Genomic DNA, 17506 nt, shown 5'->3' on the forward strand with positions numbered 1-17506 from the left:
CATTTTACTTTTGTTTCATAAGGACCCTGAAGGATTGGGCTTTGAGCTCAGATGTTTTGTGTTATATAAGTTTAAACCTGTGACAACAAGGAGAAAACATTATTTTGGCCAGATACTCAACATGATTTTATCCAGAGTTACTTTTAGATGCTGCTACATGATAAAACAAGAGAACATTATTCTTAAATGTATGTACTGGTAAAGAAACCCCAGAACAGTTAACAACAGGAAAAAACCTAGATAACTAGTATCTTCACTTACTCTCTTTACTTGGTTTACAAAGGCAGTGAATACCAGAAGATATCACTGACAACTAAAAAGGTCTCAAAATATAGGGGAAGAAAGACCCAAGTGGCTTAGACTTGAATTAGGGCTCCTGGTTTTGTGCTGTCTGAGCCCTTGGGCCCTTTTACTGCACCCATAATTGAGTAAATAAGGCACTGGTGGGGGAGCTAGATGGCTAGATGAAAAGACAGCAAGCTGTTTTTAAAATGCCACAAGTGCTTTAACTCAGCTACAGAAATTGGCAGTTAGCTGAAAGAAATGTAAGAAGCTTGGCTCTTCCTTTATTTTCATAATCTTCGGTTATTTGGGGAGCTGGAAGTGCATCTGCTGTGACTGGAAGGTGTTCGCAGGTCCAGGTATCCCGGGAGCAGCTTGCAGGGGAGAAGGGGTGAGCTCAGTGAAGTCAACACACAGGATGCAGAGTGTCACAAGCTACCAGCCTAAAGATCTGGACCCTGTGTGTAGAGTGCTTGATTATAATATTTAGATAACAGTGGGATGATACATAGAACCATCCTCTAAGTAGTGGTGGACTGGAGCTGGGGGGAGGTCTAGGACACTGGCCTTAAATGCAACAGTATCTGTTTCATTGTTTTACTATGCAAAATCTAGACCTTCTACATTATTTTTATTTTACCTTGGACAGAACAGTCCAAGTAGTCATAATAGAGCTGAAAAACACGGTGAAGTCATTACTCCCCCCAAATTATACAAATATCTAGCTTGGAACAATGGTTTCCACTATATGAAACACCTGGAATGTTTGTTGAAATGCAGATACCCAGGCCTCACTCTAGACCAACCGAGTGAGAATCTGTACTTTAACAAATTCTCCAGGAGATTCTAATGAACAACCACGTTTAGAAACTAGTGGATTCCAGAGGGCTTGGAAACAGGGAAAGATAACAGCATGGCTGTGCCTTCAAGAGAGACAAATATCCTTCTGAGAAGATAGTCTTCAGTATGTGAAAGAGCCTACTCTCTAGACAAGCACAGCCAGGTTAGGCTTCAGTGTTGGGTTCTCAATAATGACAGAATTAAGTTTCATTTGTGAAAACCAACCGTGTCTTCATAAACAATTCAATGCAAATGGATATAACCTCCCCTAAAATGGAGAAATGAAGCAAAATATTCCTGTTAGGAATCATGGAAACAGTCCCTTTCAAGAACACATAAGCGCTTTGTTAAGCAGACGGCTCACAGCAGCAGTCACGCTGTCCTGTTTCGTTTTGGCCAGGCCAACGCCCATGGTGCTGGGAGTCCTTACACAGCAGATAACTGGTGCTGCTGCTGCTTGGGCGGGGCAAGTTCCAGGAGAGCCTGGACCGTCAGCGCAACCTGGCTCAAACCTTTCTCTTCTAAAATGTGGAGAGGCAAACATAATTGCTCCTGAAATGGGACAATGTAACATAAAAACAAACAGAAGAGAAAAGAGGATGAACATCACAGAACTGAAAAGAAAAAATAAGCATCTCTTCTCTCCCTCATAATAATGAACTGAGATACGAGAAGTCAGTACCTGAGAATCTGACCTCTGTTAATATGAGTTACACAGAGATGGTACCTGACACTCGTCACTTTTTTTTTTATTAATACATCTAAAAGTACATCCAGATCATTTTGAATATGAGAAAATGGACAAGTTACATACACTTTTACATACAACAGAAGATAAACATACTACTATGGAGTAAGAGCAGCATCCTTCACCCCTGATAAATAAAAGAGCAATGCAGATCAGTAAAATGAGGCAGGTGAAAATAGAAAAACAGTTCCAAGTTACCGGATGGCTGAAGCCTAAAGATATAACATTGTAGGAGAAAGTGCTTTGGAAATTACAAACCATAGGAATGCAAGATAGTTTCATGCCATAACTCAGACTGCATGAGAGAGGAATGCTCTCTACGTTATAGTCCTGACTATGAAAATCAGGGTTCTCAGACCTGGGATCTCAGGCAGGGATCATGGGAAGAAACTGAAGTATATCCTTGAGATTTAGAAGTATTTGAGAAAATGTCCCCTACACTGGATAATTCACGGAAGGCCCAGTTTGAATTACTTAAAAACTTGAATTACAGAACTTAAATAAAGAAATCATATTTGAAAAAGTATTTTATATCCTGGTATTTAAGGTATTTAATGGATTAAATTATGCTGGAGAACTATGATGTGAGCTTAGTCAGGAACACATTAATTAACATATATTTGAAAAGCATTTACATGTTTGCTTAAGCAAGTTAAATTACTTCTATCTTGTTTATTACCTCATTAATGTGTTTGGTTAATCCTTTCTTTTAAGACAAAAAGGCATATCATAAGAATAACATCTATCATTGATTAGATGAAAGAAAGAAGAGGTTACTCTTGAATGAAAGTGGAATTCTGGTTCTACTGAAAAAGACTATACATACTTATTAAAGAAGATAACTGGATTTTTCTCAGCTTTTCATTGGCACTTAATATATTATTAGGAAGTTTTACAAAACCAGTTGCAATAAAAAATATAACAAGTATGTTTTATGAACCGTTATTGGTACTTGTGCTTCTTAATCACTTTCTTTTTATTTAATACTTACCTTGATAAAACAAGGTAAATGCAATCTTTTGATCTTAAGAAACTAGCAACTTTGTATAAATCTTCTGAGTACAATTGAAGTACAGATTAACTATACTTAAAATGAACCTGCAGGGTGTTTTACTCTGGAGGGAGACATATTTCCTCTGAGGTCGATTCCTTGATCTCTGTTTCCAGGGGTGCCCTGCGACCCGTAAGCCCATGGCTTACACATTCCCTCAGTGGCTTATGCTTTCCAGATGCACATTTACTTTCTAGCTGGCTTAGAGCAAACTCTGTTCTGAAAAGAATGCACCATTACTCCCCCAAAACCACATAAAACACCATGTGTTTTTTTAAAGGGACAGAACTTCACAAAACTGAATGATCTCTGACTCAGAGACATCTTAAAAACAAAAAAAACCTCCCCCCAACTCCAAAAGGCACTACTGCTGTTTTCAACACAGTGTTCAATGTTTCAGCATTAAAAATAAAAGGTTTTTAATGTGTTAAATAATTTTCCCATTTAATATGAAAGAAAACCAAAGCAATCAGATCCTCAGATTGACTTCTACAACATGATATGGTTCCTCACAATCTGCCTTCATACATGAGTTCAGTTGTCCAATTTTCTTAACAGAGTTCAGAGATTCCTGAATGTTCAGAAACACTATTTATGAGAACCAGAATCTGAATGCAATTATAAAGTACTTTCAAGCATTAAGGCTAGCAGCTAATATACTAAGCATTCTGAAAGAGGCATTCATCACCTTGGGTACAGAACAGAGATTGCTGCCTAATTCTTTACCTGCTACTGTTCAGATAAAATCTCCTCAACAGCCTATCAAATATAAGTTCACCTATTAAGATGGTTCAAATATATTGGAAATTATATAAATTCCAATTTTAAATTCTAAATAGGATTCTAGAAGTGAAGTTAAAGATAACAAACATAATAAATGTGCAGACAGGTGCCTACCCCTGAAAGGTCAGCTCCAGATAATTTGCTGTGTACTGTTTCCAATGTACACAATGGGCTCAGAATAGCAATCTAGGGAACCTACATTATCTTTGGACTGAACATTCTGATCAAATTAAAATTATTAAGATTAAATGGCCAGTGCCTTCCAGATGTCCAGAGAGCAGATGCTTATTAGGTGGACTTGTGCCTACCAATAAAGACAGATTTCAGGATTTCAGGGCACAGCTCAATGCAGAGATATAAGTGACCAGGTGCTCCCCAGAACAGAAGGGGTACAACTGTTTCCTCATGAACAGCTGTTGAAAAGTTCAGCAACTCATAATTTTAATACTTCTCACAATTTCAACACTTAAGTTGTATTGAGGCATGGAAAGAAGGCCAGATGGAAATTTTATTATGCCATTTGGAAATAAAGTCCTAAGTCATATTCTAACAACAGGCTCAGGATTGTATTAGTAGACCCTGCTCAGCATTTATGATAAGAGAAACAAGGCCACATATAGGCCAGGAGAATGGACAAATGAGCAGAAGAAAATATACTGGTCTTTCTGCTCTTTGTTAGCAATCATAAATGCTTCCTAATGTGATGAGCTGCTCATCTGGACACACGAGGAAAGAAGTTATCTACTTTATTGGTTAGCTCTTTGCTGGCTAACCAATTAAAAAAAACGCACATATGTAAATACTTTTGAATGAGAAACAAACCTCCTTTACCAAGCACAGGAATGAGGTGGAAAAATCACTGGAATGCACGTTCGGCTAGAGGGGGAAGATCCAGTAATAAAGCAGACAGAGAGTTAACATTAAAGCACAATAAAATGCCACAAAACCCAAAAGCTGGATAGACAGAGAGACAAAACTGGATTCTTCTGAATGTGCCCCAAGAGAAAGTAGTGTTTCAACAGTTCTTTTTACGCTGAGGTTTAGCTGAAGGATGTCAGAAGGGGAACAAAGATTGTCCTGTCCAAAGTGTGAGCAGGAAAGGAAAACAGAAAAATAAAGTCAGTGGATCAGAAACACAGATTTGAGTATAGAATTCAATATGATCATCTCAGTCATATTCAAAGAAACATATCCCATAACATTTTTTATTATGATGAATCAAAATGCTGAAAAACAAAACCACAAAGAATCCTCTATGTTCTCAGCTTGATTTTACTACTAAATAGCAGAATAAAATTGTTGGTGATTAGTATGAACATTCAGGATAAAATGAACAGAGGTGGATGCTGACTTAGGGTTATGTGAGGCCTGAGAGTGGTTGAGTGGGTGAGGCAACCTCTTTCTCGACTCATTCTTCCCTATTAACAAAAATAGGCCAGAAAGCAAGGACAAAACCTGGGGGTGGGCTGAGGAGAGGGAATTTTTTGGAGAAAGCCAGGTGAGTCAAGGAGGTTCAAAGAATGAAGAAAGCATAATAATCAGGGGAAATTTATTACCTGGAAGTCAGGTGTACTGAATGACTTGGTGTTCCTCTAAAAATCAAGTCCATCTTAACTAAGTCTTGTTTACTAATTGTACAAAATAAATCTAAAGTTGTAATGGGCCTTAGAAATCATCCAAACCCTCCAGTTCACAGATTAAGAAATTAAATAAAAGCATTACTGGACTTGATAACAGGAAAATATTCTTTCACACGTAACATATAATAACTCCAGAACATAAGATATTGGATTCAGAAGTTTTTATCACCAACTATAGTTTTTTGACTGTAACATATATTTAATAAAAGCATAATAATAAAGAGACTATCCATATGCCCAACCTTATTGGAGGTTTTTAACAATCACTTTATTCTTCAGTGTTTCATTCATAATTTAACTTGTAAACATTTAAAAAGTTATACTGAGAAGGGAAATCATTCACCTTTATATATGTTTTCTGGACAGAAGATCTGACAAATTTTTCAATATTAAGTTTTATGTTATCTGTTTTCAAAAGTGATCATTATTAACATCCCTGATTTTATTTACAAGTGAAACATAGCAGGTGGTCATGTTTAGGTAAAGGTCATAATGCCCAGAAGTAGGGGAGAACAAAGGAAGAAGAGGTATAGGTTTCTTCTTCCCTTCCATGGCAGAGGGACCTGAGAATGCTAGTTTAAACCTACGAGTTTGTATTTATTCATTTTCCTTCATTTTGTTTTAGGCAAATGATCAACTGTTTTAGCAGAAGTAGGAGCATAACAGGAACGCATCTAAAAGTGTTAGTGATGGTGGTGGTGAGACTTGGGTGGAAGGCAGGAGTGGAGAAGGAAGAGGTGGCCCATGTGGAATGTCCATTTACTCTTTCTGGTAGGGGGAAAGGGAGGGGAAGGAGGATGTGTCAAGAACTCCAGTCTAAAGCCACCCTGGAAAAATACCCAGTCTTTTTTTTTTTAGTACCTAGTCTTTTAAAATTGTATTTTTTCTATCTCCTGCCTTCAAATAAATACTGTTAACCATTGCTTGGCAAATGGTGGAATAAAATGCATGCTTTAAAAGGCGCACTGTTTTTGATTTTGTTGACTGATGGCGGTTATACTCTAAAAGAATTTCAGTGTATAGACTTTAAATCTGAGACAGATGACAGTTCTGTAAAGCCCAGAGTACATGTACAATGACTGTAAGAAGTCCTTTACAGGTTTGACATAGGCTAAGTGTGCCAGCATGTCTTGCCGTGTGGGGCTGTTTTCAACACTCTTCTCTCTAGGTATGTGGTGCCTCTTTTTAATCACTCATATTTTTCCTCTGGTCCCATTACCTGCACCAACCCATGCCACATTCTCTTGTTCAAAGACACTGTTATGGAACTGGGGCAGGTACTGGGCATGCTTGTGATGGTCAGGTAGGATCATCTCAAGTAGGCATAAGGGAAACACTGAATGTTAGAGTGTACATGTGAATATTAGAACCTGCCTGTTTAATATGAGAAATGTATGCTATTTATCTAGAAACCTTATTAATGCTCTCAATATGTTTAAAAATGGTTAGTTCTAAAAGAGATGATGAGCCTTCAGAAAACAATATGATATAAAGGCAATACATTTGCTTTGAATTTGTCCACAGGAACAAAAAAGATCCTTGCTAACTACCACTAAATGTAAATTTCAGTTATTTTATAACTCAGCTTAAAAAAATGCAAAAGAAAAAAGTAAAAAATAAGTAGTAGAATCACAATCTACTTAATAAAAGGAGAAAAAACACTCATGGGAATTAACACTGGCTAGTGCAGCTGCTCTGTGGAGCTGGGCTCCCTTCCACTTTGTGAAAGAGCTGAAAGGGAAAGGTGTTCATTGGACAAATGATGCTTTGACCTTCTCAACTCATGTTAGTTAAAGAGAGGAATGGTGAACTGGGTAAAATGAGTCATTGTCAGGAAAAGCCCTTGGGACAAGGGCTTAACTTTGAGAGAAATAGTGGACTTGTTGAGTCCAGGGGCCAGTACCGGGTTTCTGACAGCTAATTAAGAAGGTGATAGAAAAGTATCATGTTTTTCTCCTTGAACGCTGGACAAAATATGGTGACAAGAACTGTAATGGTTGTAGTTAATGAAAAAAGTATCAAATGGCACCAGTTTTTATCTCTTTACATTTATCTATATATGTCACTATATATAATATTTTTTAAGAGTGCCACACTTAACATAATTGTTTTTTAAAGGGTAAAAGTTTAACTATTTGTACTATTAAAGGGCAATAAAGCTCTAACTGAGGAATCTGGAGGCAAAAAATCTCAAGAGCAGGACAAGTGACTAGAAATGGCCTCTTGTGTGTTCAGTTCCAAAGAGCTTAGTGGAAAACTGGTAAAGTCTGAATAAAGTCTGCAATTTAGTCAACAGCACTGTCTATGTGTTTATTAGTTTGGATGACATACTATGTTTACATTTATGTTAGATGTTAACAGTCCAGGAACCTAGGTGAAGTGTATACAGTATCTCTCTCTGATATTTTTGCAACATTTCTCAAAGCCTAAAATTATTTCAAAATAAACATTTTTTAAAAGTATTAAAGCAAGTGTTAAAAAACTGAAGCCAACTGAAGCATTCTTAGTCTGAGATGCACTTGTTCTGAAGCACAGACTCTACTGTGTATGAAGTTGTACACAAGTCAATCAGCAAGTGGGGATATTTAGGAAAATATCAGAATAACTATTTCTGATTACTTAGCATTAATTACTTACTACAACATATTGAAATTCATGTGTATATGATTTCTTTGCTTGGTCCTTGGAAATAATTAAGGGAAACTGCTCAAAATATAATGACTGACTCTAGTAACACAAAATCATGTTAGTAATTATCAACTTAGCTCAGAACTACCCTGTAAGATTTTAGATACCTGCATTTCTAAAAGATTTTAAGAAAATAATACCCACATTTATTTAGCAACATAAAATATGATAAATTTATTACCTGAGGTACACCAATTTTTCTGCAGGCTTCGAGGAAATTCTCCACATTTCGTCTGCATTTTGCCATTGTTAATTTAGGCTGCAAAGGAGAGAAAACATGGTGTTATTAGCAAAGTTTAAAAAAATTTGCTAACTAAAAACACTCTTGCCAACTGCTTCATAAACTGAATGTTCTAGACCAGAGGGTCAGCAAACTTTTTCTTAAAGAATCAGATAATAAAGATGTTAGGCCTCACGGCCATATGATCTGTTGCAAGTACTCAAACCTGCTAAGACCTTGAAAGCAACCACAGACAATATATAAACAAATAAGAGTGACTGTGTTCTAATAAAACTTTATTTACAAAAATAGGTACTGGCCTGTGGCCCATAGTTTGCCACCCCCTACTTTAGACATTGGGCTTTGATTTTTGTAAGGCAAGTGCTAAATAGAGAAATTTTAGGAGGATGATTTAATTTTTTTCCACTTTAAAGCAATATACACCAAAGAAAATTTGGAGGAATAACAAGAAAATTAATTACCCACAGCTCAGTCATTCAAATATAATCATAGGTATTAACACTTTGGTTCATTTCCTTTCAGTCTTTTTAAAGAAAACAGTAATAATAATTAAAAAAACAATGGCCTTTGCTCATAAATATGTTGCAGATGCATCATGTCTCTACTCAATGGTTATATTTAAAATTTTTTAAACATCTGAATTTTAAAAGATTGGATTAAAGAACCATTTTCCAAAGGGTGAAAATTTCCCATAGGAAATTTCCCTAGTCACTAACTAGTAAGCTTGCTTTTCTGAAAAGATCTCTGATGACTAGAACATAGTTGTATCACATGACCTAAAGTGATAAAATTTTTTGCCAAGTGGGTTATCATGTAAGAAAGAAATCTGAATCTCATTTCCCAAAGTGATTAACAAACTCAATTGTTCAAATTCATCTGTTGGTTTAAGTATCAGGCATGGAAGCCAAACATTTGCAGGAAATCTGACCTATGGTTTTTACAAAGCAGATGAAAGCCTGTACCATCTCTAGAAAAAAAACGGTTTCACTTGTGAATATCTGGGTTTTCTTCAAAGACGGAATATCATACTGTTGCCAAGAAGACGGGAAACAAGATAACTACATAGTAATGGTTGAACGTACTATAATCTTGGCCTGAGAAACCTAGCAGACACTAGGATTGGCTTTATCATGAAAGTTTTATAAAAGGTGACAACTGAGATGGAAGGAGAGTAATAATAATTTTAAAATTTGAAAGTGAAAAGCTTTCAAAATTAAGTCCAGAAAGAAGATAACAGGTTTCCATGGAGAACACCCCTTCTTGCCTATGCCAAGTTCTTCTATAACTGAGGTAAAAAAGTAAAAAAAAAACAAAAAAAACCCAAATGTGAAACATAAATAGAATCAGAATCTTAACAGAAGGAGAAGAACAATCATAGGGGTTCACACTTGCTAATTCACGCTGGAGCTGGGCTCCTTCTCTTAGACTTTTTACATGTGAAAGAGCGGGTTTTCACGGTAGGATTGATGCTGTGGTTTTAACTCCTTGCTAGTTAAGAGGGAGGTAAGGTGAATTGAGGCGTAATAGGAAAGTCACTGTGGTGAAGGCTATTGGGACATGGGCTTAACTTTAAGAGAAACTGGGCAAAGAAAACACAGGACAACTGCTTTTCACTTAGAAGAATTTTTCATTAGCTAGAAACTCCCTCTCCATATACCAGTAGAAATGGAAGCAGAATCAATGCAACTAGCTTCCCTTATTCTGAAGGGACCTTAGCTAAGCAGACCAGGATCTTGATCTGAGTTTGGGAGAGAAGGCTAGGGGCATCGTGTGCACAGGTGGATCATGAATGTGAGACTCTAACAAAAGAAGGGGACCTGGGCATTTTGTTCTATAAAAGAAGGACCCCTACATTTCTGAAACATCTCCCTTAGATGTCAGAAGGACAGAGTGAAATAGGTCTTACTGCATAGGCAGAAAAACAAGTTTCCTTCTGTGCAAAAGAAAGGATAAAAAGATAGAGTTCATGTTGCTAAGTAAGAAACTGGTCCAAGAGTCACCACCATTTCAGACAAAAAGAAAAGAAAGCTCAGAATAGTGATCCTGGTGTCCAACTCAGCATTATCTCTATGAGGAGTACTAGCACCCTAAATGTGTGTGGGTCGGGGGTTAAGGAGTAGAATAAAAAGATTCCTTTGAGATTTCCCCTACAAAGAGCAGATTTCTGACTGATGAAGGGGAAATGGAGTGGGGAACCATCATCTGTCTCCAGTTATTCCTTCTCTTAGCATTTGTCTAAATCCCAGGGATGTAGGTCAGTGTTTCATAATTGGGATACAACTCCTTCTTCTAGTCTGATGAAAGCTGTGAATCTACTCTTTGGAAGAATACACATGCATACAATTTTAGGGAGTTCAACGAGTGCTGGAAGCCCTAGGAGTGCATGAATCCCAGGCTACACATCCCCGCTCTGTATGTGTCCAATGGAATGGCTAGTTAAAAGGACCCAGGGGTGTAGACTCCCTATCACTCTGGAGTGTAGAAGGACTCATGATTTTGCCTTAAGTCAAATATCAGAGGAACCTGCTATCCCCAAAAGCTTTTCCAGAACTTCGGATGACATAAAACATGGTTTTGGATAGCCATGTAGAGCCTGTTTCATTTCTGTAATGTACAGCCCGATCTGAATAAGAAATCTTATGTGAGTTTTTGGGGAAGAAAGTAAATAATTTCAGCAAGAGGAAAGGAACTAGACTGAAAGGAACAAGAAATAAATGATTTTGCTATTTGAAAATTGAAATGATTCAGCATTTTTTCAGGTCATCTTCCTTGGTGTTATGGTTCTTTCAATGAGTTGTCACATCACAATATTTGTAATGATTTTTTTATATGATTCAATAGTGCACTTCTAACAATGTGAACTGTACTACTTAAAACCTATGCCTATTGAACAACCAAACAGCAGTTTATCATACATCATAGATCCTCCCCCAATAACAAAGAAAGATGAATTATAACCTAATGGTTACAAGCACAAGTGCCCTTCTGAGTTTCTTTCGAAATACCTGGACTTATGACCTCCCCTTACAATGAGGGACCATTTCTTGAACTGGGGGGGAAAAAAGCCTGGTTCATACAGTACATCATGAAAGTGTTTTTTAAGTTACACTCAGATCTAATTAGCAGGTTTTCAAAGAATTACAATAAATCACTATGTGTTAATGTAGCCACAAAGAAACTGCTACGGTTTTTCATTTGTATTTGGCTTTAATTTTATATTCTCATCAGGAAAAATCTCTAAGAAAGTAAGTTACAAAGCTCTCTGTATGGTCAGAAGAACAAAATAAGGGGAGAAATAGTCTAATATGAGGGAGAGCAATTCAGTATGAAGGAAAAATAGATAATAAATATTTATACTGAAATCTAGTACTGTAACAGTATCCCCATTAAAGCAATATTGACTTATTCATAATAATCAGTATCATAATTTAAAAGCGAGGGGTTTTTTTTTTTTTTTGCTTTTAATTAAAATACTGGATGGTTTTCATCTGGTTGACTCAAAGTCCATTTTTCCACCCCGAAATGTTATAATTTGGGAATTTTTACATACTGAGGTGTTTCTCAACTTTATAGGTCATTTATTAACCCAAAAGATATCCTCTTAAACAATTTTATTTAGTAGGCCTACTTGCTTTTTTTTTTGCGGTACGCGGGCCTCTCACTGTTGTGGCCTCTCCCGTTGTGGAGCACAGGCTCTGGACGCGCAGGCTCAGCGGCCATGGCTCACGGGCCCAGCCGCTCTGCGGCATGTGGGATCTTCCCGGACCGGGGCACGAACCCGTGTCCCCTGCATCATCAGGCAGACTCTCAACCACTGCACCACCAGGGAAGCCCCAGGCCTACTTGCTTTTAAGTGTCGAGGATACTATTTCAGGAAAGACCTCTTTTATTTATTTTACTTTTTAAGAGGAATTCATGTTCTTGAGAGAATGGACCACTTGTAACTCATCTCTGTACCTTTCATCCTATTCTGAATGCCTACCACTGACTAGCTGCTCAATAAATATGACTAAATGTTGTTGTTGATTTCATTAGCAAGTTTTAAATGCTCTAATTTCATGTTATATCATGTTTCTTTGACAAGAAGGTCCATGTGTTTTATGTCTCTAAGTGGTTTAACATTGATAAAATAGTTCTATTTTTCCTGTATGTAAATATTTTACATTCTTAAATGAAAGGCACTATGTTTGGTTGATGAAGATAAAGAACCTCAGTCACCCTTGCTCTCATATTCCACTTTCTACATGAGCTCCTTGCTACTTCCTAAGTATTTCCCCTGAAAATGAAGAATGATAGATTTGTCTTTTTTTATTACTAAAAAATTTATTTTTCTTAATTCAGTTGACAGAAACTGGGAAGAATGCAAAGTATGAATAAGCCCTTCCCCTTCTGGCATTGCCAAATAGCATGTCAATTCCTGTTCTCTTAATCACCACCTTTAGGAGCAAAACCAAGTCTTTCAAGTCTTTGGGGGCATAGTTGATTTGGTAGTGCTACTGTTCCTCTCTGCCTTTTCTACACAAAGCTGAATGCCTGCTTTCTGAGGTCACTAAATAAAAAATGGCTACCTATTTTCTTTAGAAGCAAATGCATGACTCTGTTTTTGGATATGCTAGAGGGGAAAGGGCCATATCAGCCTCTTGGGACCTTGGTAACAAAGCAGCTTTTATAATTAGAATCAAAGGTCCTTGGGAGGTTTAAATGATTTGCATCTGGGGAGGCAGCAAGATGAATGTCCAGAGTGGCAATCTATAGGTCTAGATACAACTGCAATTTGAGTGAAGGATTTGCATCAGGAAGTATGTGCTAAATAACAACAAATGACCAGAAAATAAGATGAGGGCAAAACCTTTGAAAAGGTTAGACACTGCTAAGCATGTTACAGATGCACAATATCCATTCAGACTCATCAAAAGAGCTGTCACAACATCAAATAATAATCAAATGCAATGTGGAAACCTTGATTACATCCTGTTGTGTGTGCATACGAGCGAGGGGAGAGGAGCAGAGCAGCCATGAAAGATATTCTTGGAACAACTGGGGAAATCTGAATATAACTTGTGGATGCTATTGGCGCCTCACCCAATGTCTCTTTACTTAGCCTGTGCATCCATCCTCATTTCCTACCCTGACTCCCTGCTGGCTGCTAAGGGCTCAGAGCTGTCCCTTCTCAGTTTCAGCCCGATCCCATAGGGAGCCCTGTGAATGAATCACATCACACTCCCACCTTGAGGAACAGGGCTCAGCCACCACATTGTTCCTCCCTGGCTTCAGGCTATGGGTAAGAGCAAGGTGGCCTAGGAAAATTCTCAGAAATATTTAGGGGGTAAGGTGTTATAATATCTCCAACTTTTAAATGGTGCAATTAAAATACACACACACATGAACACGCATAAATATAGACAAAGCAAGATGGCAAGATGCAATGAATGTCAGCTCTAGCTGGAGGCTTTAAGGGTATTCTTTGTGTTATTCTTTCAGTTTTTCTGAAGGTTTGAAATCTTAATAAAAACTTGAAGGTGTGTGCCGCAACTACTGAGGCCACACGCCACAACTAGAAAGAAGCCTGCAATGAAGAGAACCCCTGCCACAATGAAAGAGCTGCCTGCTGCAATAAAGATCTTGCGTGCTGCAACGAAGACCTGATGCAGCCAAATAAATGAATAAAAAAGAATGGAAAAAATATTAAAAATTTTGAAGGAAGAAAAAGGAGAGTTGTGTCAATCTAAAACTTGCTCTTTCTCTTGTGGGTTGCCATCCTGATACTGATGTCCATATCTAACCAGCAGTCTAAAAAAAACCTGCCAGTCATCTTGAATGCATATTCTGCCTCATTTTCCACCTGAGGTTGGTCCCTCAATCATGTCACTTCTACCCCTGAAATATTCATCATTCTAAACTGCAATTATAATCACATTATTCCTCTCAAATTCTTTCTGTGTTTCCTGATTGTCTACACTAAGATAAACTTCTATCTTCCTGACATGGAACATGAGGTCCTTGTCACATGGCCCTTAGCTTACCTCTCTAGCTACATCCTTTGCCATTTACACCAACACCTTGTGAATGATCTATTCTGAACAACTTAAGAAATCCTTGAATATGCCATGATCTTCCTTAGCTTTTTAGTCTAGAAATACTATGCCCAGAATGCTGTTCTCCCTGTCTGTACTGCTGGCAAATTCCTACTCATACATCAAGAATTAGTTCAAATTTTACCTCCTCTGGGAAGGCTTTCCTGAACTTTCCAGGCAGAGTTGAAGTGGCCCCTTTTTCGTATTCCCATAGCACACTTCTTACATACCTCTTTTATAACATCACACACAGCTGTAAGTTATTGTTTACATGCCTACTTTTTCTCTAGTATAAGTGAGACCCGGAAGGCAGGGGCTGGACTCTATTCATATTTGTACCCTTAGCATTCTGCACAGTGCCTGCCTCTGTACTTAACAAATGTCTGATGAAGAGCCAACTTTTTTTTAAGCATTATAAACTTACTACAGCTGGTGAGGGAACGTGAATGCTTGGGACAGATCGAGGCCGCACATGATTGGCCAAATGGCAAAGAACAACACCATCGGTTAGAGCTGCTCCAAGATCACAAGGCAGAGATACTTTTAACCGGTACTCAATATGCTAAAAGAACAGGAAAATGTGAAATATATTAATTCAAGAGTGGCTGACACACAGGACATAATGGAGTCACAATGGAATATTTTTAAATAGAAATCAAGTTAAAAAGCAAATAACTTAAGTACCACAATCTCTATTTTATCTTTCTATCCTAAGTCAATAACTTAAGGAGATCATATATATATACATATGTATGGCAGCCAGGCGACAGTGCTGCAAAGTTCCACAACAGAATTCATTTACAATTTTCTGACTAAAAAACAAAAAACAACTAGATCCAATTGTAAAATAAACACTACGTATGATGTAAGTGTGGTATGTATCAATATATGTATATGTGTACATACATATGAATTATTATTACTCTAACAAGATTTCTTTAAATCATGAGGCAGAAAAAAATTTTAAATGAGTAGGGTCAGGGGTTGAGCTTTATGGAATAACCCATCTCATTTTCCTAGTAAACAAGTGAAAAAACTCATCACACAACGGGCATCACAGCACACAATGGACACTTGTTGATTCTATTAAAAATTATAAGTCAAATGAACAAGTGATGCCAGGATTATGGGCTACACCAGTATCACTGAAAAATGTAATTCAAAGGCAATGTACATACTTTCCGTAGTTGATCTATTAATTCCAGCTCTTCTTCTCTCTGTCTTGAATTCTGTCTTGTTACTGGATCTTTAAAATCAGTGGTAGGTGCAGAAGATGAAAGAAGGGGTGACGCATGACCTAAAAAATATTGGTACATAAGATAGAAAGTGACTGCCAGTGCTGCAAAAATACTCAGATCCACCTGATCACAGTTTCCTTGAAAGTACAGCACTTTCTACTTCTGGAGTGACCTTTTAAAAAAAGTTTTTATTATGGAAATTTAAAAATATGCACAATAATAGGGAGAATAGTATGAAAAACTACCAAATGTCCATTACCCATTTGGCTCAACTACTTTGTGTGTTTGATTACATCCATTTAAAAACGTTTCTATTGAAAAATATTGCATGCAAAAAATTAGACAAATCATAAGCAAACAGCTGAATAAATTATCATCACAAAGCAGACACAAGCAAGTCAATAAATGCAACATTACCAACACCCAGGAGACCCTCTCATGTTCCCTGCCCATCAGTATCAGTACCCAACAGTTATTTCTAGTACCACAGGTTCTAACTATGTACCTCCTGGCTTCTAACACCACAGATTAGTTTTGTCCATTTTTAAACTTTCTACATATAAAACCGTATTATATGTGTGTATGTTTTTATGTTTGGCTTCTTTTGATCAACATTATAAGATTTATCCATGTTGTTATGTATATTAATGTGTTCATATTCATTGCTTATTTAGTATCCCATTGTACAAATATACACAATTATTTATCCATTCTATTGTTGATGGACATTCAGTTTGGGGCTATTATGAATAATGTTGCTATGAATAATTTGGACATATCTTTTGGTACAGATGTGTACATATTTCAGAAAGCAAAATTACTAGTTATAGGATATACAAGGGTTCACCATTAGCAGATAATGTAAACAGTTTTCCATGCTAATTAACAATCCCACCAGCAGTGCGTTTCTGGTTTGAGTTTAAATCTCACTGTGAGTGTATCTATCAGTTATGTTAAAAATAGTTATTTTCGGAGTGAAATGTCTGTCTGTTTCCACTTCTAGGTAACTTCTTTGGGGGTCAGGCAGAAATCTGCCACATTAACTAAAAACCATGAGACTAAATAGTTTGGTTTTTTAAAAATTACTGATTCATTTCTTTAACAACACAGAAAACAGCTTTTACCAACAGAAAAATCTGAAAAAGAGCACATTACAGAGAGAAGGGACATTCCCTGAAGCCCTGAAAGAGTAATTTTTTTGTTCAAACACTATAACCTGCTTTTAGGTGGTACTGAGAAACTTTCTGACCAAAATGATTTCAAACAAGATTAAGATTCTCTTCCTTTAATATCAGTGAGATCACAGACAAACACAGAGTTTAAAACTTTTGCCTTGGTGACATCTCAGGGTAGAAGTTTATTTATTTATTTGTTTGTTTGTCTGGCCTCACCGCGCGGCTTGCGGGATCTTAGTTCCCTGACTCAGGGTTGAACCAGGGCCCCGGCAGTGACTGCGCAGGGTCCTAACCACTGGCCTGCCAGGGAATTCCCAGGGTAGAAGTTTAAAAGCATGTAATGTATAATGTCATTGTATAACCACCATCCCCAACCCCCCCCAATGCCCCTTTTAGCACTGCCACCTACCTTTATTTGTTTCTGCCCTGACAGCTCCTCTGAAAAGGAAACTTTCAGGGCGCTGGGCCTGGTTTCTCTGAATAGCAGCAGGAAAAGAATATGCAGGGGAATGATGAACTGAATCAGCATGGAAAAGCAAAATAAGATTAAAGAAGATGGAAAAAATTAAATATAATAACAGACACATGACAAAAGTTCAATAAATGGCAAAGGAAGAAAAAAGTTAAATATTGCAATGATATAAAATGATAATTTTGTTTATTAATAGAAAATCTGGTATAGGAAAGTAACCTCCAGGACTTCCCTCATGAGCTAAAGGTTAAGACTCCACGCTCCCAATGCAGGG

At 37.2% G+C, this 17506-nt stretch overlaps 1 protein-coding gene across 11 annotated transcripts in view; it reads right to left on the reverse strand.

Annotated features, from left to right (window-relative positions):
- Positions 1 to 1446: 1446 nt before the first annotated feature.
- Positions 1447 to 17506, reverse strand: part of LRCH3 (leucine rich repeats and calponin homology domain containing 3) — a 112943-nt gene continuing 96883 nt past the window's right edge. For 2 of the 11 annotated variants that reach the window (XM_082839176.1, XM_082839172.1), the window contains 5 exons: positions 17170 to 17277; positions 15526 to 15644; positions 14772 to 14909; positions 8214 to 8291; positions 1447 to 1674 (listed from right to left, as the gene is read on the reverse strand). In XM_082839176.1, the coding sequence (XP_082695302.1) occupies positions 1549 to 1674; positions 8214 to 8291; positions 14772 to 14909; positions 15526 to 15644; positions 17170 to 17277 (569 nt within the window). In that variant the 3' untranslated portion in view covers positions 1447 to 1548. Of the gene's footprint in view, positions 1675 to 4507; positions 4782 to 8213; positions 8292 to 14771; positions 14910 to 15525; positions 15645 to 17169; positions 17278 to 17506 lie in introns of those variants that run through there. The other 9 variants (XM_082839170.1, XM_082839167.1, XM_082839171.1 and 6 more) reach the window with 8 other exon arrangements.

Source organism: Leucopleurus acutus, assembly GCF_964270905.1.
Source record: "Leucopleurus acutus genome assembly, chromosome: 5".
NCBI lineage: Eukaryota > Metazoa > Chordata > Mammalia > Artiodactyla > Delphinidae > Leucopleurus > Leucopleurus acutus.